Genomic DNA, 24,420 nt, shown 5'->3' on the forward strand with positions numbered 1-24,420 from the left:
ATGGAAATATTTGTGCTATTGAAGTTAAGATGTTCAGAAGATTGCCAAAAAAACAACAACATCAAAACAGTTGAGTATATGACTATCATACTTTTTTTTTTAAATCAAAACAAATACATATTTTTTTCTATCAAGCCAAAACAATCCATAGTTTTTCCATTAACTTTTAGGTAAATACTAAATGTTATTGTTCATTTAAAGGTTAATTTAAAGGAAATGGAAATGTGTTAACTGATCACTCTCTCTCTGTCTTTATTTTATAGATCTAATGGAGTCCAGCAGTGAAGACGGAGAGATCCATACTGTCCATAGTGCCTTACATTATGATGCAGCACAGTACAGAGTGAGCTATGCCCAGGGGAGAAACACAAAAGAGGTCAGATGGTTGACTCATTATCTCATTCAAATGTTATTGTAAGATTTTGACTTTTTTGCCATTAACAAGTTTATTAAGCACAGTGATTCTGTATTTTAAACTACAGGTGGATTATGATAAACATGACGAGTTCTACAAAAAGAGGTATTCCTTGCAAGTTTCAAGTTTCATCCATGGTGCTCTGGCATTTAAATGGTCTTGTTTATTGAATGTTTGAAGGTATTCAACTGGTCGCTCTGGCGTCAATCCAGGAAGAGTGAAGCGGGTCGTGTCGTGTAAAAGGAAGACCTATCATGTGACTGTGGTTCGGAGGAAGCAGCTCGGGTGTGGGAAGCCTTGTGATGCAGCAAACAAGGAAAATGACCTGAAATGTTTACAGGACAAACAGCAGGAACCATTTACAGATCCATTTGAATCCTCACTAAATGTCAATAACACGACTGACAGAACTGGTTCTGAACAGACTGACTACTGTATCCTCAAGGAGGTAAGTATCAAACATTATGCCTCCTGATGACACATTGGCTTTGTTTTATGAATTATGTTTTTTTCTTGTATGAAAGTGCCTGAACATAATGTTTTACAGCTCACAAAGGATCATAACGCCATGACTGATGTGCTGTTTGGAAGGAATCTAAGACTGAAGGTGGCCTTAACACTCTGGAGGAGAAATGTGGGAGAGCTGTTGACATATTTTCTGAAGTATGGACTGTGTAGTTTTGTGTTCATTTATTTTCAAATATGTGGCTCACTGCATGCTTCCAGAAATGTCAAAAGTAAAATGAAATCTCTCTCTTTTAACAGAATCCAAGACAGCAGTGTGATTGTTGATTTTCTTCCTGTGATATGCACATGGTAGGTTTTGAGTGATGCAAACATTTTAAAGAACTGACAAAAAATGGTGAATAATCCCTTTTTGTGTTCCTCTATCTGCAGCATTGATAAGAACTCACCATGGATAACCATCGGCTGTTGCGTTGACCTTTTTCCTTTGGTAAAGAAAGTCCTCAGCACTCCTTATGAAGAGTGAGGGTTCTTCCCGTTTTGTTTTTGCATTGCAAACACACAGAGGCGCACACATTTACAGTTTCAAGAAAGCTACAGAAACTGTGACAATTCAGTTTTGACTTTTATTCTTATAGGTACCTTAATAATGGTTTGAAGTGGATACATTCAGTTTTAAAAAGATGGTGGGAGGAGCTACTAGCAAGCGGCTACAGTGGATCCAGTCGGCCTCCGTTAAATGAGTAAATGCTGCTTTAATGGACTTACATTATCTGCTACAATATGAGAACCAAAATTCCTCACAAAAGAAAAAACTAAACAAAACAAAACAACTATTGCTTTTCTTGCAGAAGTTTCCAGGTTTTTAATCAGCAGTTATGGGAATTATGGCATCAAGACTCTATCTTGAAATCTGTTCCAGAAGCTGCAGCGCACATGACCAAGGTCAATTCAGTCATTTTTTATTTCTCGCATTGTACAAAAATGTCTGTGTATTTCACATCTTTATTTTTCCCCCCCATCAGGTTATTGATTCCTTCCTGTTTCAACTCAATTGACAGAAGTGAGGATCCAGATGACATCTTTCTTTGTCAACAACTTAGCCTACCTGTAAAAGAGTCCTCAGTAGAAACCCTGGACCAAAGCTGCTATTCTTTCAATAAAGGCCTTTTCGAGAGTACTGTCACCGTGATGTCCTGCATCAATGGGCTTTCACACAACTCCAGCAGTTAAGACACACAGAATGTACAGTATAATGTGGGAAGTTTAGGAGACCGAACGACAGCGGCAGGATAGCGCCGACGTCACAGAAACATAATCATTGAACACAAACTGACTGAAATGATGTGATATGTTTTTGTGTGATGATATTGTTGGTGTTGGTTGTTGGTTCCATCTGTTCATTTTCAGCACTCCATTTTTAACAATAAAAAATAAAAAATGCTGTGATTTGGATTCTTAACAAAGTTTATTACAACAATACTATTATCTCTTTGATCGTAGTTGTGTACTGTATATATACTATATATATAATATATAATTTACCTTACGACTAAGACTTTACCAGGCCTGCTTATTTTATTTAATTTTATTTAATTTTATTTTATTTAATTTTATTTTATTTTATTTTATTTTATTTTATTTTATTTTATTTTATTTTATTTTATTCATATGCACAATGATAACACAGTAATTATTTTAACATACAAGGACAAATAATTGTGCAGGAGAGGAAAAGAAGCCAGAGGGGCTTATAAAAAATCCTCCCCCTCAATACAAAATCACAAAAACAAATCAATCAATAGAAAAAGAATAGAAAGGAAAAAAGAAAAGGTAAAAGAAACAAAGAAAAACACAATAAACACAGAAACAAAAATATCCATGAAATGGTAATTTAATTTCAATAAGAATAGCCTATTAATTTTGCCTAGATAAAAGATACCCCACCAAGCTGGTCCTAAACATTTTTAAGGATGACGCTAACTTAAGAGACCTATCTAAAGAGTTCCAGAGTTGAGGGCCATGGAATGCTTAATGTGGCATCACAGGCTGACTACCATGATCTATGTGAGCAACAACGGCACCACGTGGCTTCCTCGTCTATAACAGATTGTTAGGGAGTGCTGGACTTAATGAGGTTTTATATGTGTTTCAAACCCGCCTCATCATCTCCCGAGCAATGAAAATCATTGACACAAATTTTTTATGATTACATGATTCAAGACCCAAATGGTCTTGAAACAGCCTGGAGAGGAATGGCAATTCTGCAGGGTGAGTGTTTGAGTGCTGCCACTGCCATTTTGAGATAGCTTTTCCAATTTTAAACAGATAGTGTCATTCATCCATTCCACAAAATGCCTGGCCTCACTATCAAGAATATGCACGCATCGAAAGAGTGCTCCTTATCCTCCGGACACAGGTGAACTGCTGAGACTTTACCTGAAGACGCCACTTTCATGTGGTTAGATATGCAACACATACGACCTTATTGTGGGAAAGTTAAACATGTGAATGTCTTACTGGTTCTAATGGTCAAACAGATAATATGACAGATAATGGTTCAGGTGATGACAAAATGTTCAATAGTTTGACTGAAGATCAGCTCAGCAGTTCTGATCAGGACCTGCAGCAAAACACATTTTACTTGAACTACTCAAACTGAAACTTTGGTTTTGGTTTTATTTTTGGACTTCAGCCTCATGCACTGCGGAAATGATTAAAATAAATCAGATACACAGCATTACATGTGGCTTTATCTCACCTGACAGATAAGTACAGGGTTTGTTTCTGATATGAACCTGAGGCTAAAGTCCAGCTGTGACTGGGCCATTCAGTGAAAACTGAATGTGAACTCTGCAATCGTGTTTGCATTCGAGTGCTTTTCATTCAGTCAGTGCAAATGGAGACAGTGTAGGAGAAGATCCGGGTGCAACGTAACACATTTCTACGCGCTTGACTTAAAACTGCTTCATTTCAGTGTAAGTAATGTTATTTTATAATTCTTCAGTACTTTTCTGGTGTCACATCTTAAATAACATTATCTAATAATGAGTTTACATCTACATGTCTATGCCATGAACTATCTAGTTTGACAGCAGAACGCGGTGAAAGATGAAGTGGTGGGGATGCTGGTTGCCAGCAGCAGCTATGCTGCTGCTCACTGTGACTGGAGTTGACATGGAGCATCTCCAGGCTCAGAACCTCAATCTTCTTCCCTCAAATCAGCATAACATGGTCCTGAACCGTGGAACTAGAGGTATTTATTTGTGTAAACTTCCACTTTTGTTTCAGCTTTTATCTTTTGTTGTCTGTTTCGGTGAGAAATCTTGACATCAGAGAATTAAGTGTTCATAATGTAAAGACTTCTTATGAATTTAAGCTATAGACGTTTGTGCATGACAGCTATCTTTTTGTTCAAACGTCTCAAACTACCTTGATTGTTTGTGGGATTCACTCCTGGAGGTGTTGGTCCAAATTCCAATTTGCAGATGAAATTGCACGGTGACTCACTGATAATACTGTAAATGTTTCCTTGTGAGGCAATCTTTGTATCTGTGTGAGACTGTTGAGTGGACAAACAGTTGGAATAGTTTTGACTGAAGTTTTATTATATTTGCAGACATTTGCAAACAATGCTTCTCTGCTACTGACATCAATATAATGACAAATTCCTGATATGTGCATTGCTGTCTACTATGCAATGTTGGGCTGTAACACTGGGGAGCAAATAAATAACACATTAAATAGTTAACAAGATGTTTTTTTTTAAGTGTGGGATTTTGAGAGAGGTTACTCAAATCTGGACTGCATGTAGTTGGAGCTTTTATGGGGAGATGCTGTTTTACTAGGATGTGGTGCCCCTATTCTCTTGTTGAAATCAACAAATTCTTCTGTAAAAAGAAAAACATTTTAGTTTTGCAGAATACATTGCTTAAAGGTAGGGTAAGTGATTTCTGGATGATGTGATGTCTGTTGATATTCAATCAAAACATCGACAGTACATAGAGAATTAGCTCCTCCCTCCATTGCTCCCCAAGGAAGCATTTCCCATCATGAACTCTCGCAGGCCCTAACTCTTAAATTGTTGGGGCCTGCTGCTATAAATCGCAAAATCACAGATGCAAGGGAATGACTGAAAACCACATCACTGTTACCTTTATATCTATACTTCACCTTATTTGCACTATACTCATATGCTCCTTTAGGTTAAAATGCAAATATGCATTTGTCTAATCACTCTCAGCAGTACTCCCACCCGTTTTTTCACACGTCTTTATCATCACTCCCCTGTTTTTCAGTCCCAACTAGTTTGTAATTTTCTGGGTTGTGTCTCCCCTTGAGCCATTTTTTGAAAATTTATATTGATTTTATTAAAATGTTGCACGATATGAAGTATGTCAAAAATATCTGTTTGGTGTACTACTTCTGGTATTTTTTGTTTAGTATGCAGCTGACCAGTGTGACTTCCAGGCAGTCACATGACCTGCTTTAATATGCAATACCGTGTGTCATGATGACACATCTTCTATCTATGATGATATGTTGTAAGATTGAGCTGATAACGAACAGTTTTTGTCATTAAAAGAAGGTGAACCCTTTCTCGTACAATCAGCACAAGCACTTGTAGAACGATATAAGCCCACCTCTGACTGTTTTGTTTATTTTGCCCAACAGTCCTGCCAAGAGACTGCTATGACATGTTGATGGCGTCATCGGGCCAGGCTGGAGACGGGGTTTACTTGATCCAACCAGGGGACTCCCCCATCGTGGCCTACTGTGCCATGCAGGAGGGAGGTTGGACCGTTGTTCAACACATTACGGTCAATAGCAGCGTGGATTTTGATCGGACCTGGGCTGAGTACAAGAATGGCTTTGGTGATGTCACAGGGGATCATTGGCTCGGGAACGAATACCTCCATCTGCTCACACGTGGCCCTTCCCGCTATAAACTGGGAATCAAACTTGTGGACCAAGATGCCATCACCAAGATGGGTGAATATGATCCGGTCCTGGTAGAGGCAGAATCATCGGGATACAGGCTGAGGCTCGGCTTGTTCCAGGGCACAGCCGTGGATGCTCTGACCTTGGATACGGAGAACTACCTGCACGACAACCAGAGATTCACAACTAAGGACAAAGACAATGACAACTACTTCCAGAACTGCGCCAAACTGGAGTTTCAAGGCGTGCCAGGGGGAGGGTGGTGGTACGACGCCTGCGCCGGTGCCAATCTAAATCGCAGGAATGTCATTTACTGGCAAAAGGACTGCAATAAGGAACGACTGTGCAAGTATGCGTGGCTATTGGTGAGACCTTCAGACACGGTTAAAGTGATTTACAGCGGGGAGTGTAAGAAAGATGAGCTATGAAGACATGATTCCCTGGGATTTATATCAAACATCAGGCTTAAATTACACATTAAAGTGTGTGACATCAGTGACTTGCTGATAATACTGATGGAACCAACATTTATTTCACCACATTTTATTCAGAAATACATGAACATGATCACAAATACCCAAAAGAAGCAAACATTTTTCACAAACAAGTATTAAGCTGCAGTATTGTTTTAGCTCTTTCTTCTCCTCAGCTACACACCATGTACAGGACTGTCTCAGAAAATTAGAATATTGTGATTTTCTGTAATGCAATTAAAAAAACAAAAATGTCATACATTCTGGATTCATTACAAAGCAACTGAAATATTGCAAGCCTTTTATTATTTTGATATTGCTGATCATGGCATACAGCTTAAGAAAACTCAAATGTCCCATCTCAAAAAATTTGAATATTCTGTTAAACTGTAAGCCATAATCAGCAATATTAAAATAATAAAAGGCTTGCAATATTTCAGTTGATTTGTAATGAATCCAGAATGTATGACATTTTTGTTTTTTTAATTGCATTACAGAAAATAAAGAACTTTATCACAATATTCTAATTTTCTGAGACAGTCCTGTATGTGTAATCAAAACGAAACATCTTTTTCAGCCCCCAAAATGACATGTCTTCGTGCGTATCACACTCCAACTCACCCTCGATAAAAAAAAATAAAAGTATTTCATAACACTAGAGCCCGTGAGTCATCAAAAATAAAATAATTTTTCTCAGTAATTTCCATCAGTTACTTACAGAAAGGAACACATCACACTTTTCCTCCACTGGATGTAGCAAATGATGACGTATCGATTAAGCGACTGTAATCCAGAGAAAACAAGTTCTATATTTTGATGCTTTAGAACAAATACTGTAATATCCTGAGAATGAAGAGTAATGAAGACATTTTCACAAACATTGTGCACTGTAAAACCCTCCTCTCCTCCTCATGTAAACACAGACAATTACAGAGAGTTAGTTCAATGGATTAGTAGGTTGTTGTTTTTTTTAACTTGTGAAGGATTGAATTACTCCTGTAGGACAGAAAGTGCAGGTGATAGCAATTAAGGTGAATCTACATGTGGTGTGACAATTAACAGAGACGTGTGTAAAGGCGTTGATTATCGTCGAGTAACCATCTCGACTGAGCACGTCTCAAACAGAATGTACAATTTTAGCCCTTTAAAATCAAATTTCTAAATAAAATTGTGGATTTTTATATATGACACATTATGAAAAAAATCAATGTTATTATGCAGCTGATGATCAATTAATAAAAATTTGAAGGAAATGCTCTTTTTTTTCATCAATATTGTAGAACATATATACAGTGTCACTTCAACTGTTTTATATTTTGCAGAGTTTTAGCAGCGGTTAACATCGACTGTATTAGACGTACTGATTTATAAGCAACACTATAACTTTTACTTTACCAAGCATGTAGAATCCACGTTCATGGAGCCAAAGTTGTTGGTACAAATTTACAATTTATACACCGCGTTATTTGGAGCTGACTACGGGGTTTTGTCCGTACCAGTACAGTTTCTCCTGAATTCTCTTCTTCTTCCACTGGCAGAGCAGCAGCATGCGAAATGTCTTTTGGAAAGTTTTGTTGCAAAGGGCGTAACACATGGGATTGACGGTGCTGTTGACGTAACACAGCCAGTACCCCAGATGCCAGAGCGAGAGGGGGATGCACTTTGAGCAGAAGGTGGAGATCAGCACCATGATGTTGTAAGGAGTCCACGTCAGGATGAAGGCCAGCAAGATGGCGCTGAGAGTCTGAGCTGCCTTCCTCTCCTTGATCAGCACCATCCTCTTCCTCTTGGTGATCTGGTTCTTCAGCGAAGGGTCTATGGGCTTGGACACCGAAGAGGTGGATGGGGCACTCATGGACTCCGCCGAGGAGAAAGCTGACGACACCATTTTGGTGTCTCCGTTTTTGCTCGGGGTCTCCAAGTGAGCGTCTTTGGCCACAGGTTTAAATTTGTACGACACGCACTTGCCGCTCTTTTGAGAGTTATTTTTAGGTGGCATGTGGAAGAAACCGTCTTCGTCGTAGCTGTGGAGCTGTTCGCTCACGCTGCTCATCCCGCTCTTTCTGCCCTCGCATGTCTGGTTCCTGAAGGAGGGCTGGAAGCCTGCTGGGGATACAGGTCTGTCCTCATCCTCCGAGGAGGCATAGCTGTTATAGGTGGTGAGCTGACCGACTTTGGCCCACTCGTCGGTGGTGGCTGCTGCTGATTTGATAGCATTGCTCCTACTCGAGGATGACCAGGAGGCTTGGTTCCTTTTATGAGAAGCTGATCTTGATTTACAACTAAAACAGGATCTGATGATGGTTTTCTGAGTCTGCGTCACCCCAGAGTCTGTTGGACAGTTAACTCCCTGCAGCTCCGCCAGATCTTTTGTCCTTTTCTCCGTTTCCTTGTAGATTCGACAATAAAGGATTGTCATAACTGACACAGGGATGTAAAAGGCAGCAATTGCTGTTCCAAACGTGATTACAGGCTCAGAGAAAAACTGTATCTGGCACTGTCTCTCGGGGACAGTCCTTTTCCCAACAAAGTACTGCCAGCAGAGAATTGGAGGAGCCCACAGAATCAGAGACACCAGCCAGGCTAAGCCTATCATGATCCCCGCTCGTTTGGGAGTCCTTTTGGCCCTATAGGTAAGAGGCCTGGTTATGGAGAAATATCTGTCAAAGCTGATTACCAGCAGGTTCATGACCGAGGCGTTACTCGCTACATAGTCCAGCGCCAACCACAAGTCACAGGCGAGGCTCCCTAAGGCCCAGTAGCCCATCAGTATATACGAGGTGTACAGATTCATGGAGAAAACACCTATGATGAGGTCAGCAGCCGCCAGACTCAGCAGGTAGTAATTGTTCACCGTCTTCAGTTGGCTGTTGACTTTAAAGGAGAGCATAACAAGAACATTCCCCACAATGGTGATGAGGCTGACGATAGCAGACACAGTTGCTATGGTGATAACCTCCCAGAGATTGTGAGTGACCAGGTGGATATCCATCGTAGTGGTATTTACAGTGGAGTTTGCTATGTTTTCTCCTTCCATGGTCTTCTGGTGTTTAATGGTACCCAACCATCACATGTGTGTGTGGATTTCTCATTTCCTGAAAAGACAAAAAAGAGGGATTACTTATCTTGTCTGCCACACGATGGCATCAGTTATCGAGCATCAAATGGACACATTTCACACCACATTAACGGCAGGTGTGATAATACTCTTTGTGTCTCAAATTGAATCAAATTAAGGGGTTTTCAATTATTTATAATTTCACTCTTCTAAAAAAGCTCAGGTGTGAACCAATTGAACAGTGGAGTAGGAAAAATAATTCACAGCTTTAAGTTTTGTTTAAAAAAATGTACTCTATGCATGTTGACATTTATGATATGTGGATAAACATGATTTGCAAGAAAAGTAGGGCTTAAGCAGCATTTATTATGTATATGAAATAATGACAAATACAATAATGTCTGAACTCTTAGCTTCTATGTGGTTTTAGGTTAAATAAATAAACTAATACATAAACCTAAACAGAAGAAACACCAAATGGAAAAAGAAAGAAGAATTATGTTATATATCTATAATTTCTTCAAGATTTATTTTTCCGTAAGTCTTTTAATATATGAATTTAGCTATTCAACTATTTTGTAACATTTTTTTTACAATTTTTGAAGAAATATTTACTATGAGATTATGTCTTCTTTTTCTTTAAGCCTTTTTTGTGTTAAACTCTCCAAAGGAGCCAACACTACCTTTTTTAACCTCCAAAGACCTGGTGAAATATTTTTCCTTCGTGGTCTGAAATTAAATATTATGACATAGAAAACAAAGTGCGATGTCCACATATGTGTACACCAGGTGTTAGGGGGTACACAAAACTAGGTGGTCCTGGTTTGTCATCCATAAAAAACAAAAAAGTAAAAAACTCAAATGTCTGACCTTTTGAACTCACTACCAGCTGCCATGTAACTCAATCATCAAACTGTGATTTTCCAGTTTCCAATCTTAAACTGGACTGTATTAAAATGTTTGGATAAAGAAAGAGTCTCTGTGTTTAATTTGAAAAAAGAAAAACACTTGATGGGCAGTAGAGGGCAGCAAACACCCTCCAACGTGGGAGCTGACTGCAGATGTGTCCTTGGACTCTCAGGTTAGAGCGGTGTGCAGTCACATTTCGTGAGAGTGAGGGGCTATTCATGCCAAATTGAACATGTGTGTTGAAAACAAGCCAACAGGATGACATGGCTATAGCATGGTACCTTGGCATTTATGACTTTCCTGAGAATTTCACTGGTGTGCTTCAGCCCGGCATCTGTTTCCTGTATGTGACCTTCCTAACTCTGAAATACTTGAAAATGTCCAGTGCAGAAATGGCATGAGCGCATCATCAGGGAGGTGCTGATTCTGTGAAGCTTTCAGTTTGGAACAATAAAGACCCGAGAGAAAATCTCCCATGTAGGTATGAGGCAACTAAACCTTCTGGGGGGTCAGCCAGAGCACTAGCGTGCACGTAGGTAGAGATAGCTTCACACTTTATCCCTCCTTAGCAGGCAATAAATAGCACATTGGGGGGAAATTGGCTCTCAGACATGCTATACAAACATTCATATCCTCCCCAACTGACCTTGGCCACTTCTTTTAAATACACACCTGCAGTGTCAGAGGGCTATAATCAAAACTGTTTCTGAAATAGAAAATTGGACATCAGGACTGCTTGGAGAACAGTTGGCTAAATCCTCTCCGAGTTACCAAACAGGGTAGGTTTCTATAAATAACACAGGCTTTCTTGGGAGAGGTTGAGCTTCCGTTCTAAACTGCCTATAATCTGAGATATGTTACTGGACTCAGCTCATTTTAAAGGACCATCTCTGCTCAGTGCCCTCTCCTCTGAAGAGGGATGTGTCGCTGCCCACGGTGCAACAGCTTATTTGGGAATTAATCTCAACTCCATAGCTGAGAAGTAAGTTCCTGATTAATTGGCATTCCTTCAACATTACAAGGTTAGCAGGAGGTCCGGTGGCTGCCAGAGACCCGCACAAATAACACTCCAGTTGCTGTGGGTCCGTCTGCATGGTTTGCATGGTCCCTCCCATCCTAAAATGGCTTTGACATCACATAGTTTCACAAACTGTAAGCAAAAATGCTACAAATCCACAAAATTCTTTCAATTTTCAGTTTTTCTGCAGAGTACAAATACACACATACACACATATTTATTTCATTTTATTTTTTTATGGCATTGCTCATGACCCTGAAGAGGAATGCAGATATAAAGTATACATAATGCATGGACGGAGGGCACTGTGAGTTGCACAGTTGGACAGCTTTTGATCAGTGAGGAGAAAGAATGCAAAGAGTTCTGCAAAAATATGTTCATACTGATGTCAGTGTAGCTTTTCGAATCCCTCCTTCCACGCCACCAACCAACACACATACCCATGTCGAGCCCAATTATTCTGATGATGGCTTCAATTATAATTTTAAGAACTTATTTTTGGTTAAATTGCATGGGCTTGAATGACAATAAATAAATAATAATTATAAAACTTGACAGTCAGATGGGAGTGCGAGGGAAAAGTGCAATAGTAACTCTATCTACCCCAATGTCAGTAGACGGCACAGATGACAACACCTGCATCCTGGCATTCATATAAATCTTTCTAAAACGCTTACCTAGGTATTTCTGCAGACTAGTCCAAACATTAGCAACAGTGCTCCGCTGCAGTAGCAGCCTCACAGGAAGGACAGCAGTGGGTCCTACTACTGCTTAGTCTGAGGTTTTCATCTAGCCTCTAAACTTCCCTGATAACAATGTTATAGCTCTGTGGAAAACCAGCCCAAGCCACCAAGACCCACTGCATTATAACCAAGCATCTCTTCTCTGTCCATGTCCATGACTGCTCAGAGCTCTTTTAGTGGTATGCTGAGGATGTACTTGATATTAAGAAAGATCATGTTATGCAAATTCACTGGCCCACAGAAGAGAATATTCCCAGACCACAGTCACAAAAAGCCTTGACAAGACTGAAGAATTTCAGTTATAATTGAAGAGGTAGCTAGTGTCCAACCTTCATCTCCCGTCAAGAAGGTTCTGAGCGTGAAGAGCTCAGATGATTAATCCATCCAAATCCAATATTTTAATCAACAAATTTTGTTCAAACCAGTTTCATAAGGCATAACATTTCGTCCTCTGCTATTATGAACTCAGTGTTTTTAGTTTGTTCATCAACAAATTCCAGATTCTTATAGCACTTTTCCACTAGTACTTACCCGGTTCGACTCGGGTTGCCTCGACTTGATTTGGTGTTTTCCACTAGGGGTCAAACGGTGCAGAGTAGATACTTTTCTGTAACTACTTTGCCAAGGTTCTAAGCGGGCTCAGTCGGGCTGTATCTGACGTCATCACACTACACGCCACCGATTGGTCAGGGGGTTGGGAGTCAGACGTCTGAGGCAGGGTGTGGACATCAGTTGAAGAGTGACTCTAATGGCGGCTTCTTGTTCATTCTATTCGACAAGCAATGGCAGCGTAAAAGTCTGTTCTGGTCCAACTCTGAGCTGCAGACATTCATAAACCTGGTGGCTGAGGAGAGAATTCAAATGTATCTAGATGTGGTGACAAGGAATGAAAAGATCTACCAGAAGCTTTGTCAGTCCATATTTGCTCACGGCTACTTACTAACTGACTTTTCAGCAGCGCAGAGACAAACTAAAAGAAAATTAAAAGTCTCGCTGCTTGAAGCCTTCTCTCACTCTCATTTTTAACTTGATATTGGATTGTAGTTGAAAAGAAACTAGGCCAAGTTGAGATGAGTCGAGCCGAGTAGGTACTAGTGGAAAAGCGCCATTAGTGACAACCGTTGTATTCACAAACTAAGCTCAGATGCTATCAACATCACCCAGGTTTTTAAGAATATATTATCAGGTTTTTATATAATCTTTTATTATTTTTTTCTTTTGTAAGAATGAACTTATACAGATATCAAGTGAATGTGGGGGAAATGTTCTGGGTTAGAAGTCAGACAGAATCACTTACCCTACCTTAAACATGAAAAAAAAAATCTCCCTCCTTAAGAAATAACTACTGTACATCAGCCCCCACTTATGCTTGACTTTGGTGCAGGAAAGACAAAGCAGAGAGGATTTTAGAGTTTATATTGTTGTTTATTTATCTGTTATCTTTTGCAAAAACAGCTGTCAGTTGCTGCTCCAAATGTGAGAGTATGATTCCATTTATGGGGGAAGAAGTACAATGAAGTAAGACAAACAGCATGTAGTTGTAAAATACACATTTTCACATGCTTTATCTTTATTGTACAAATAATTATTTTGCCTTTATGCTAATATTCAACTAGGTTATGTAAATCTATAGGCAAGTCATTTTTACTATGTTTAGTTTAATCAGTTAGCATCAATACACATGCCAAAGTTGAATGATGAAGATTAAACATTAGCCGTATGTAGCACGAGTGCATCAGCAGTCTCACGTTGAGCAAGGCAATTTGCCAACGTGTACTTGCACTCCTCTACTCCAGGTACAGTGCTACTATGCTAAATATCCCCATTAGCCCTTCTAAAGTGAGTATCTTTGAAATCTTGCTTTTGTTATTGTTTAAAAAAAAGTTTTCCTGGCATGCACACACGTTTTCCAGATTCTCAAAAAAGTAACGTTTAGAATGTGGGAATGTCACACGGTGTTGCTAGCATACAGTAACTAAAGCTGTGAAGTGGTTTTTATGGCCAATTTTACAGCATAAGCAAAGAAGCCTTTTCCTTTTTAGAACAAAGAGTGGACAGAGCGAACGGTGATTATTTTCACTGCTGATAAAAAGACATAATTAATGATGACAGGTACAGCTTACACACACACACACGCAGACAAACACACACACGAGGAATAGTTCAAAAGGTAGAACAAGTCAATCTTACAAATAGCTTGCAAAGTGAAGCAGGAAACATTTTAATGGTGCGCTCAGAATTCAGAAATACTGGATATGGGATGTTGTGTCCTGTTTCACAACTGTTTTTATTTTGTTTGACATCAAGTGGAAAAGAATAAATGAAGAGAATGGGGTAAAAAGAAAAATGGAGGTGGTTCTACAGAATCCAGCACCATGTGTATACTTATGATTACCCAGCTTATTGTACCTTAATTGAAATGTCATACTTTAAGTAAACATGGTGAATCACTTCCAGGAAGGAATGCTCCTACCAAGAAACACGAGTCTTCCTATTATTTATACATCCTCAGAGTATCATGCTACCCTCTGAAATATTGAGCTTGCTAAGTATGCATAAGTAATGGTCATTGATCCAGTAGTTAACCGTGCCCAGTTTGAGATTGGGGGCTGGTTCTGAAGCTCAAATCCATCCAGCTTCTCCGTGCTGTTTGCTGAAGGCTGGTTTCAGGTGTTTTGGCACCTGGCCATGTTTGCTTGTATCTTGTAGCTCCATATGCCGGCTACAGCGGCCCTCGCCGCACAGACCTCCCACACAGAGATAACCTTTCTTTCCAGGCTCCTTTGGTCGCAACAGAACCGCTCTGAACAGCAGAAACAAGAAAGTCGGTGGTGTGCATTAGTGCGAGCGTGGCCTTTTGCAACCAAAGGGAAAGAAGATAGGGGGCGACCCTCAGAAGAATCAGAAGAACAAGGAGACAGAGAAGCGAGTCAAAGCCAAGGATGACATATACGTCTGTGTGATTAGCATGAATGATGTGCAAATCAGTGCAGAGCTTCTTGGCTCTTTGTAGTCAGCCCACTGACCCCTACCTAACATTCTTGCATATGTAGTGTTCTGGAAGATAATATTTATTAAATGAGTTGCATTACTTGAGCTGAAGGAGAAAGAATATTGGTTGCTTTATGTCATGCAATCAGGAATATCTATCAATGTCCTGGTGTTACTGGTAAAGGAAGAGCTAATCTTTCTGATGAGAGACATGTTTTAGGACCAAGTCAGGAGGAAAAGATGGGAATTTACCAATTGTTTTCTCTGCTGTAAATTCAACAAAGGAAGGAACCTAAATTAGATCCCGGATGAGAACGTTGACTAGGATCGGTAGATGGCTATTGTAGTCAGCTTTGGACACCATATCAGATGAAATAATAACACTCAGAGCTTCCAGGAGTCCAGTTCTTTTGAAAAAGATTTCATTAATGCCACATCATTTGGAAAATGACTTGCTATATGAAATCAGTTGTAGTCTTATGCAAAGAGCTTTTAAGTATGAGACTGTGTCTGCCTTTGTTTGCACCTCCGAGTCTGAGTTGACTGATGTTTGTTTCCACCTGGCCTAATTTTCCCTAAGCTGGAATAACATTTGTCTTTGAAACAAAGGCTACTGGAAACCGAGTAGTTGGAGAGGGGGGACACAGACACATTCCAGCATGACAACTCCCAAGTCAACATGTTGTACTGAGAGGTCTTGTGGTTAACTCATCCACAGTCTGGTGAAACCCACCAAACCATTACTGTATTGTGGTATTCCTTTTCCCTTTTTTCCAAGACCTTTCTTCCTCCCCCCGCCCGCCCCCCAAGAGGGAATTTGCACCTTTTTCTATTCGTTGTAACACCTCACAGGATCAGTGGGGGCTGGATGGACTACTTAAAATCACGCTTCACTGCTTAATCCTTCTCTGTTTTGTCATTTCTGCTTAATCAAAGAAAAGAGGAAGAAGGAGGTGAAGCCGTACAGTTTAAGGAAATATTGATTGCTCTTCTGGAAGAGAAGCCCGTGTTTTTGTTTTGTTTAGTTTTTTTAAATGGGACTTTCATCACAATGCGAAGTAAATTAAAATACTATTTTGTGATTTGCATTTAATCAGATATATCTAAAAGGTCTGAAATAAGAGAGAGATTGAGAGGAGAACCCATGGTGATAGTGTGGAAGATAAATGATACTGCTATAAAACTGGGCGTGTGAGTGGCAGATTAAGAGTTTTCCTAGAAATATGGGAGAGATGGATGAAGGTTATCACAGCAGATGTGAACCCGAGATTAAGACTCACAAGGGACAGAATCCATTTGCAACCAAACAAAATGTTAATTTGTTTGTTTGTTTGTGGTTTAACCTATGAAAATTCACATTTCCACAAGAAATTCCTCAGTGGTTTTAGAGAATGTAATATAAGTGAAAGGAAATACAGGCTGTTGGGTGTGAGGCAAGTCTTCCAGGGTAGCAGCTGCTCACGTGTCTCTTCTTTTTGGGAACACTTCCTCTGTTGCATTCATTAGGGTAAAAGGCTACATTAAAAATACATGCTGAGACCTCTCAGACATGCTCTTGTGCACACATCACGTTATTTCCCCTGGAATCCAGGTCATGCCTTTGTGCATAAATCAGAAAGTGCACATTCAATCAGTCATGATTCTCTGGAGACTCTACAAGCCACTGATGTAAAACAAACAAACAAATACACAAACAAACACAAAGAAAGGTGACTGTACTTACAGTTGACATGGATGAGCTATCAGAGACTTCCGTTTAAGGGAACATTGTGTCTCCTGGTCGGAGCAAAGTTCATAGTTAATCCCTTTGTTTTGCCTGGGAAGCCTTCGGGTCAAGTGCGGTGCTGAGAAACAGGATCACAACACAGCTGAAGAGAAATCCTGCTGTCTTGACCCCTCGCATGGCAGAGGGCTTTGGGGTGAAAGTGTGAGCAGAGAGGCAGAGGAGAGCGCGCACAAAGGGTAGGGTGGATACCAAGTGGCTCTAGTCATCCCTGCACGAGAAGAGCATCACTCCCCGCTCAGCTCCAGCACGGCCACCGCTTGTGCAAATGAGAAAAGTATCCGCAAGTTGCAAAGCATCCTTCCTCAGTCATTCATAAATTAAAGAGCAGTCTGCTCAGGAGCCAGAGAAAGAGGACAGTCGAGAACTTTTCCTCCCTGTGTGAGCTGAAAAGGCAGCCTGGTGTCTGAGCCAAGTGACTGCCGCTTCCACAATGCTGCTGCTGCTGCTGCTGGAACTACTCTAGCTGACAGACACAGATGTAGCTGACGCTAGCAAGCTGGGAGGAGAAATTCCCATAGGGCTGAATGGTTCATCATGTTTCGGGACATTGAGCGTGCAGCTTAGACCGGAGCGGGTGAAAGGAGGATATGGGGGGGGGGGGGGGGGGGCTGGTTTCAAGGGTGTGTTTTGGAAGGTGAGGGGGGGCAAACGGGGAAATGGTGAGAGAGGGCACATGTAGAAATAACACTGAAGGTGGAGCTCAGTCAGACCAGTTGGACCCAGTTCAAAGTTGCGTTTTGCATTTGGAGAGCGGAGAGACCCTGTTTACGGCCACTCTGTGTTTGACTGTGAGGCTGGAGCAGCGTGGCTATCGACAAACTCATCTGCACTCGGCTGCTGCCTTTGTGCTCACAGGGGAGAGAACCGGCGTGGCTCGGGCAGATAAGCAAACCGCTGAAGTGACTTTTATTTATTTTATTTTGTTTTCACCGGGGACCCTTTTGTGCGTGTTAATGTGAGTGTTTGTGAGTGCGCTTGGAAGTGTGTTTTAATCCGGATGATGGATGCTGATCTGTGCCATCAGCTCCTATTTAAATCACCCAAGAGACACTCTAATAAAATCAAACAGCCAGGAATGTGTTTTTGGGAAGTGCAGGAAAGAATTTTCACTCATTGCAAGTTTTATTTCATAGAGTGGTCAAATAACCCCTGTAAAGCTGAAATATCATCTATAATAGCATAAGAAATACTTTTTTTTCCTTTTTTTTTTTTTTTTTTTTTAGAAAAGTGATTCCAACCTGACTTTTAATACCTGCTTAGTCTTTTGAAATTAAATGTCAGGACCATTCATTTTTTTAATTTTCTTTTTAGACCTTTAAATTCTTCGAAATTGCTATTAAAATGTGGTTATTGGTAGAAGATGACTATTTTAATTGATGCTTCTAAATTGCCCGTAGGTGTGAGTGTGCATGGTTGTCTGTCCCTGCAATAGACTGGCGATCTCTCCAGGGTGAACCCCTGCCTCTCTCCTGTAATGAGCTGGGAAAGGCTCCAGCAGACCCTGTGACCCTGCAAAGGATAGAAAACGGGTATAGAATGGATGAATGGATGGATGGATGGTAGAAGGTGCACAGCACGCAAACTGAAAAAAACTGGTCTGATTAACAAAGCAATGTTCCAGAAGTTTTCTTATATGAAAGAGAAGAAAGAAAAACACGACAGGGGAATATCTTCACTCTTCATTTTAATTCAACTTTAATTACAAGGAAACTGAGCTGGCTGTGCAGAAATGATTCAGGTTTTTGAGGAACTCTTTCCATTTGCATTTTCCTCTTCCTGATATGTGTTACATTTTTAGCAGCAGACAGGTCTGGGCTGCAGGCAGCTCGATCAGGTTCACACTCTATGAAGCCACGCTGTTAGTTGTGCAAAGGGGCGTATCCAGACATTATAAACATTTGGGGCTTGGCCCAGTGTTTATGTGTGGGTGTGTGGGTCTGCGGGTCTCGTGGTGACCTGGGGTGATTTTTTTAATCTACAAATGGACAAATAGAAACTCAAGACAGATCAACCCTTGACACATTCAAAATGAAAACAGCACAGATACCTTTATTAAGGGACATGTATGTTTTTGTCCCACCAGAACTGTGACTGGTGCTGGACCTCGTCAGTCAGAGGCAGAAATTACATTCAGGGCTACGCTCACAACATTTGAGACTGGAAAATTGTGCAGAATCAGATGTGGCCTTGGTCGCCTTGATGGTGGTATACAGTATCTTTTCAAATACGCCAACATAAGCCCTCTGCATCAGCGTTCACATCCATAAAATCACAGTTGTTGGAGTTTACGTCTTTCACTAACGACATCCTGGACAATATTTCTTACATTTGGTGCACAGTCCCTTGTCTCAGCAAGGAACATTATTGCCATTTCTTCACAGATTTGATGAAGGACTTCCTTCAAGCACCATGGGTGCCGCCAGGGATTTTCGGCCCCATGACAAGAATCATTACAGGGCAAACAGCAGAAAAAATTTTTGATGCTATTTTACATAAAATGATACATTTTAATGGTACAATATTTCTCACTATCATTACTGTATTTGTGAAAGAAGAACAACATGACAGTTGAAATATACAGTAGGAGAAGAACTGAGTATTCTGAATACTGAGGGGCGTGGGGGGGGGGGGGGCTGCAGGTGTTGATGTTTCCAAGACAAATAAAGTTACTGTTACCAGGACATTAAAAATAAAACATTTGTGATAATATGTTAGTTGATAACTTGGTGTCCTTATTTTTTTTCTGTATTATCAATTAGTCATTATTACGGGCCTTTCTGGGCCCCCGTCAATCATCGGCCCCTAGAATCAGTCTCCTTTACCCCCCCTTTTCGGCGCCAGGCTGTTATATCACTGATGTTATAAAACTACTTTTCATAGGTACTACCAAGCCCATTTGACTATTTTGATCATGACAGGATTACAGAGGTCTCAACTCTCACATGAATCCAGCAGCGCTTCCTGGACTTGGCCCTTAAAAACTGAGATTTCCCCAGACTCCTGAGAAATGTTCAAAAGAAATATGCATATAATGTTAAGTTGTAAGTTCAAATTGAGAAATATTCTTTAAAATCATTAATAGATCTCCGTTGGAGTTGAGCACAAGGTGGTGAACCACGACCCGTCCAGTGTTTGTGACACATGAAGTTCTTGGTTTCTTTTATATCTAATCCCGACGCCTTCAACCTGTCAACAGTCAATCTGCTTCTTTTTTTAATTAAAAAAAATAAAAAAAATTTCATCTTGCTCACCCTTTCTTGTGTATGTATGCGCAAAGTGAGGAATGGTCCCAAAAAAATAAAAGTAGAGCACCTTAAATAACAAGTTGCATTTTTTTAAATGGTTAAGTTCCCTTACAATAGAAAGAAAAAGAAGAAGAGATAAATTAAACAAAAATGAATACATAGTGAATAATAAATGCTACTCCATGCAAAAATAATGAGATCTGATGTGAGGAGATGAAATGTGTTGGAACACTCAGAATAAAGAGCTGCGGCAGCCACGAGGAGCAGTTAAGGCTGATTAGGGGATAATCCACTGACCACGGACACCTATGTCCTAAAGACACTTGTCATAATGCGGCTATCTCACTGCCATGATTTTGCCACTAGAAAAGACTTTATGGTCGTGACATTATGATTGATGTGTTTTCATGAAAATCCCACTCCGTCTGTTCCATAAAGCCTCCTATATCCCCAGCACACTCCACCCACCCCCCTCTGCCCGCAGCTCTGCCTCACAGGCTGATCTAATGCCATTTCCAGGCAGCTGGCCAGAGGACAGACACCTGGCTCATCACCGCCGCTCAGGCGCTGACCTGCAGGGACTTTACACTGGAGCTGTAATTTTTATAAGATGCATCAAAACATCAGTATGTCCACGCAAATGTGCAGACATTCCCTTGGAGGCTCTTACTTTCCCGAAGGCTTAATTACACAGTGATATAGTCAATTTTTGTTATAATAGCAAGTCAACCGTATCATGTGACCGAATGCAGTGAAGCCAAAATAAGGATTTCCTTGTCCACCTCACTGAACAAGATATCTTTCCTAAAAGTTTGATCTCCCTCAGCCACCAGGTACAGCCGGTGATAAGAAGGGGATGGAAAGCATCGCAGCCTGGTACCATTCAGGCATCCTGCTCACTCATCATGCATTTGGTTCTTAAGTGCACGACTGTTTTTCCACAGGTCCCTGTCAAAGCCCTGCATGACACAAGAGTGACGCAAGATGGGGAGGACATCGGCACTGAAGAGGGTCTGCATCTGTCCACCGTCCACACAGCCATGCTTATTGCTTGACCCAATTGTTCGCCCATATGGTGGCAAAATGAGGAAAAAAAGATCTGCTTTTTACTTGGTAAAATGAAAGAGAGTAAAAAATGAAAAAAGATAAAGTAAAACGAATCCATTTAGTTACATGTTGCCCTTGTTGCTGCTGCATTATTAGCCAAATCAGAGATCATCCTCTATCAGTATAAGAAAAAAACTAAAGAATAACTGTTACTAGCACGACTTAGAGCTGCCTTTTAATCCAGATGTTGACTCACATGCGTATCTCTTCACAAAAGCTGGCAGTATTCCCTGTTGTGATGTATTTCTCTTCTATTGATGTGCATAAAATGTTTATTTCCCATCAGACCTGCCTTTTTGTCTGTGTGTGCGCCTCGCCTGTGCGCGCGTCCCTCCAGTCCAGAATAACAACTCCTTTGAAATAATGATTTTGCAACACCGTGTACCGTTTCAGTGGATTTACAAGTGACTCTGCTGTGGGGCTCTTGTTATTCCTCAGTAGAAGAGATGTGATTTAAAAGAAATGGTCTAATGTTTGATCAGAGCTACTGATATGTAAATACTTAGAAAGAAAAGCTTCTAAAATGAGCATTGATTAGGCTCTAATAACCTCCTGTATGAGCCAATCAGCTGAAGCTGAGTGCCACATCAGCTCACCGTCTTGACAATGAAACTTTGACGTTCAGGTTTCAAGCTAAGTCGGATTGATCTGTTATTGCGAACCAGTGGTTTCGACCCCTTCTAAGGATCTCCTGCATTCCCCTGACACTCCTGCATCATCAACAATCGCGGACAAAGACTCTGTCCAAATGACTCCTGAGCTAATCTGTGAGCATCACTTTCTGTGAGAGAATAAAAACAAAGTTGTTCAAGCAAAAGAAGATTTATTAAAATGCTCTACAACTGAAGCTCATACTATGTGTCAATATGCGTATGATCATTTTGAAAAATTGCCCTCTTTTCCTCTTCAACACAAAGAATTATTCTGGTTCATCTGAGATTCAACTTTGGTTTCCAGGGGCCAGTAACAATGGATGCAGAAGAGACGGTCCCTGGAGGCTGTTGGATAGATGGAAAAGCAAAGAGAGGAAAGAAGCATCTGACGTAGGCTTAGAGGCAACCCGACTTATATCAACAATACACATCGAAAATGATGTGCGGTGGAGTGAGAACACTAGAACAAGACTACTGTGGGATTTGCAGTGAAAACTTGCAGATCGAAAGTATTATTATCAATCTTGCAGCCATCTGCGTTTTTTCATCATGTTTGGATGCGTCTGTATGATTCATTCAATAAAACCTACCGCTTGACTGGGACTGGGCTGAGAGTTCAATAACCATGTTATTCAATTTCTATATTTAGTTTAATCAGTTCATATACTAACATAATGAACGATTGATGCTTGAATTTTAAAAGTGGTGATTTCTCAGTAATTCACTTTAATTTACTTGATTTAACATATTTCGCTGTTATTTGGTGCTTTTTAAGATTGTCCTATAGGATGGAACCATATTCACTTTAATGTTAAAATGACTCATTAGTGCCTAGTACCTAGTGCATGCCCAATCTCATCTGGATCTGTAGCCCAAGCGAGCTGGCAGAAATGAAGAAAGAAAATGTTATAGAGCAAACCATTACGTTGTGCTCATCCTACCCAAGTGTTTTTGGTTCCTGAACTCAACCCTTCATTTTAAGTGTAACTGATAGTATGACTGTGTGAGTAGTCGCTGTTGTTCCTCTTCTGGTAAATCTGAACCGGAATATTTGTTCGTTAGGTAGACATGAGGTTTTCAAATTCCCATTTTTCCTGGCTAAACAGCATGTTGCAGCACTCTCACTCGGTTGCAGTGGAGAAGGTCACCTATTTCAACAGTTCAGGGAATAGCAGCCTAGCCGAGACCTCAGCTGCACGCTTCAAACTGAGTGACAATTTGACAAATAAAGTTCTTCCCCATTGCATTCGGTCCTAAAAAAAAATGTTTTCCTTTTTTTTTTCTGGCATACAAGTCACTTTCCATCTGGCGTCTCAGTTGGTGTCACTCACATTAATAACTCGTCCACTCCTCTAGAGACCGAGAGCGTGTGACTCCCCTCATGCTCGGTCACCCGCGTGTGGACCTCCCCTGTTGGGTGGCACACGTGTTTCTCACACGACTTTTCTAATGAGTGGGCCACGTTCATTTGGTCCCACGTGTTTTGACCTCCCTCGTTTGGTTTGGTTCATGCCAGCCACACACCAAAATTCCTTCAGCATGATGTGTTTTAACAAAATTACGAAGAAAATATTTAGTACATTGGCTGTTGACATGCATTTCTTGTTCCAGGTAACACCACACATAAAGCAAAATGGTTCAGAAATACAACATATAGATGTTTAAAAAAAATATGTATCGCATTAGCTATAATAGTAATTTATAAGTAGGGGTGTCAAATTAGCGTGTTGATTTTGATTCACTAATTACAGGCACATTTTGCGCATTATGTTTTTTAATCGCTTAATCTATTTTTTAATCTCTAACTTTACTTCTCCTGTTTGCGAGTTGCCTTTATTACGAAATTTTTTTGTGCTTGAGTTGTTAGGGGCGGAAAACAACGGTCAGTCGCACCTATGAAGTGGACATTGATTGGCTGTCCCTGTGTGTGGGCGTGGCTAGCTACGCTGGTAGACTCCCATTGTAGCTGGACAGGCCTGGAGGGGAGTGTGGAGTTTGCATGTGTGGAGTTTGCATGTTGTCCCTGTGCTTGCATGGGTTCCCTCCGGGTACTCCGCCTACCTCCCACAGTCAAAAAATATGCATAGTAGGTTAATTGATGATTCTAAATTGCCCGTAGGTGTGAGTGTGAGTATGTCTAGTTGTCTGTATATGTGGCCCTGCAGTATAGACTGGCGACCGATCCAGGGATGGATGTTCTGCTTTCTTTCTATTGTTTTCTATCCATTTATACTATTTTAAGTTAAGCAGGTCAGGTTTCTGTTTAAGAAAGATACTTATTTTATTCCCTTCATTTTGTTATTATGTATTAAAGTGAATTGCTGGATAATAATTTGTTTTCCATGTGTTCATGGCATTCAAAAATATGTAGGCTATCTAATTCAATTAAGGTTCGAGTCAAATAGTTAAAAAATCGTTTCACTCACAAAAAAAGGGCTAAAAAAATTCACCTCGCCAGGAAGGGTGAAGGCAATCGGGTTAGCCGGCCCTGCCGATGAGGTGTCCCTTATTTATTTTTCAGGGAGTTGGCAACCCTAGCTTCAGCAGACTCCTGTGACCCTGCAAAGGATAAAGTGGGTATAGAAAACGAATGGATTTTGTTATATATTAATCTTT

General features: G+C 40.5%; 3 protein-coding genes across 5 annotated transcripts in view; 2 read left to right on the forward strand and 1 right to left on the reverse strand.

Moving 5' to 3' along the window:
* LOC133461962 (KATNB1-like protein 1) overlaps positions 1-2,329 on the forward strand; it is a 56,826-nt gene extending 54,497 nt beyond the window's left edge. For all 3 annotated transcript variants that reach the window (XM_061743017.1, XM_061743016.1, XM_061743018.1), the window contains exons 2-10: positions 264-376; positions 483-520; positions 596-863; positions 963-1,078; positions 1,181-1,231; positions 1,313-1,402; positions 1,519-1,623; positions 1,732-1,825; positions 1,906-2,329. In XM_061743017.1, coding sequence (XP_061599001.1) covers positions 269-376; positions 483-520; positions 596-863; positions 963-1,078; positions 1,181-1,231; positions 1,313-1,402; positions 1,519-1,623; positions 1,732-1,825; positions 1,906-1,938 — 903 coding nt within the window. In that variant the 5' untranslated portion in view covers positions 264-268 and the 3' untranslated portion in view covers positions 1,939-2,329. The remainder of the gene's footprint in view (positions 1-263; positions 377-482; positions 521-595; positions 864-962; positions 1,079-1,180; positions 1,232-1,312; positions 1,403-1,518; positions 1,624-1,731; positions 1,826-1,905) is intronic.
* Positions 2,330-3,697: 1,368 nt separating this feature from the next.
* On the forward strand, positions 3,698-10,161 carry zgc:194887 (uncharacterized protein LOC571819 homolog). Its single transcript, XM_061743249.1, has 3 exons — positions 3,698-3,858; positions 3,968-4,136; positions 5,555-10,161. Exons 2-3 carry the CDS (start codon positions 3,992-3,994, stop codon positions 6,247-6,249), a joined length of 840 nt encoding a protein of 279 aa, XP_061599233.1. The 5' UTR covers positions 3,698-3,858; positions 3,968-3,991; the 3' UTR covers positions 6,250-10,161.
* On the reverse strand, positions 6,683-17,308 carry chrm5a (cholinergic receptor, muscarinic 5a). The gene is made up of 2 exons (XM_061743248.1): positions 16,737-17,308; positions 6,683-9,389 (listed from the first exon to the last, which is right to left on the reverse strand). The coding sequence occupies exon 2, from the start codon at positions 9,329-9,331 to the stop codon at positions 7,757-7,759; it is 1,575 nt and encodes a 524-aa protein (XP_061599232.1). The 5' UTR covers positions 9,332-9,389; positions 16,737-17,308; the 3' UTR covers positions 6,683-7,756.
* Between the last annotated feature and the right edge of the window lie 7,112 nt (positions 17,309-24,420).

Source organism: Cololabis saira, chromosome 16 (assembly GCF_033807715.1).
Source record: "Cololabis saira isolate AMF1-May2022 chromosome 16, fColSai1.1, whole genome shotgun sequence".
Taxonomy (NCBI): Eukaryota; Metazoa; Chordata; class Actinopteri; order Beloniformes; family Belonidae; genus Cololabis; species Cololabis saira.

Bases quoted from the DNA above. Each gene is read 5' to 3' on its own strand.
- chrm5a (XM_061743248.1), bottom strand. From the start codon at position 9,331: ATGGAAGGAGAAAACATAGCAAACTCCACTGTAAATACCACTACGATG.
- zgc:194887 (XM_061743249.1), top strand. From the start codon at position 3,992: ATGAAGTGGTGGGGATGCTGGTTGCCAGCAGCAGCTATGCTGCTGCTC. The intron at 4,137-5,554 runs GTATTTATTTGT...TTTGCCCAACAG, and splicing joins CCTGAACCGTGGAACTAGAG to TCCTGCCAAGAGACTGCTAT.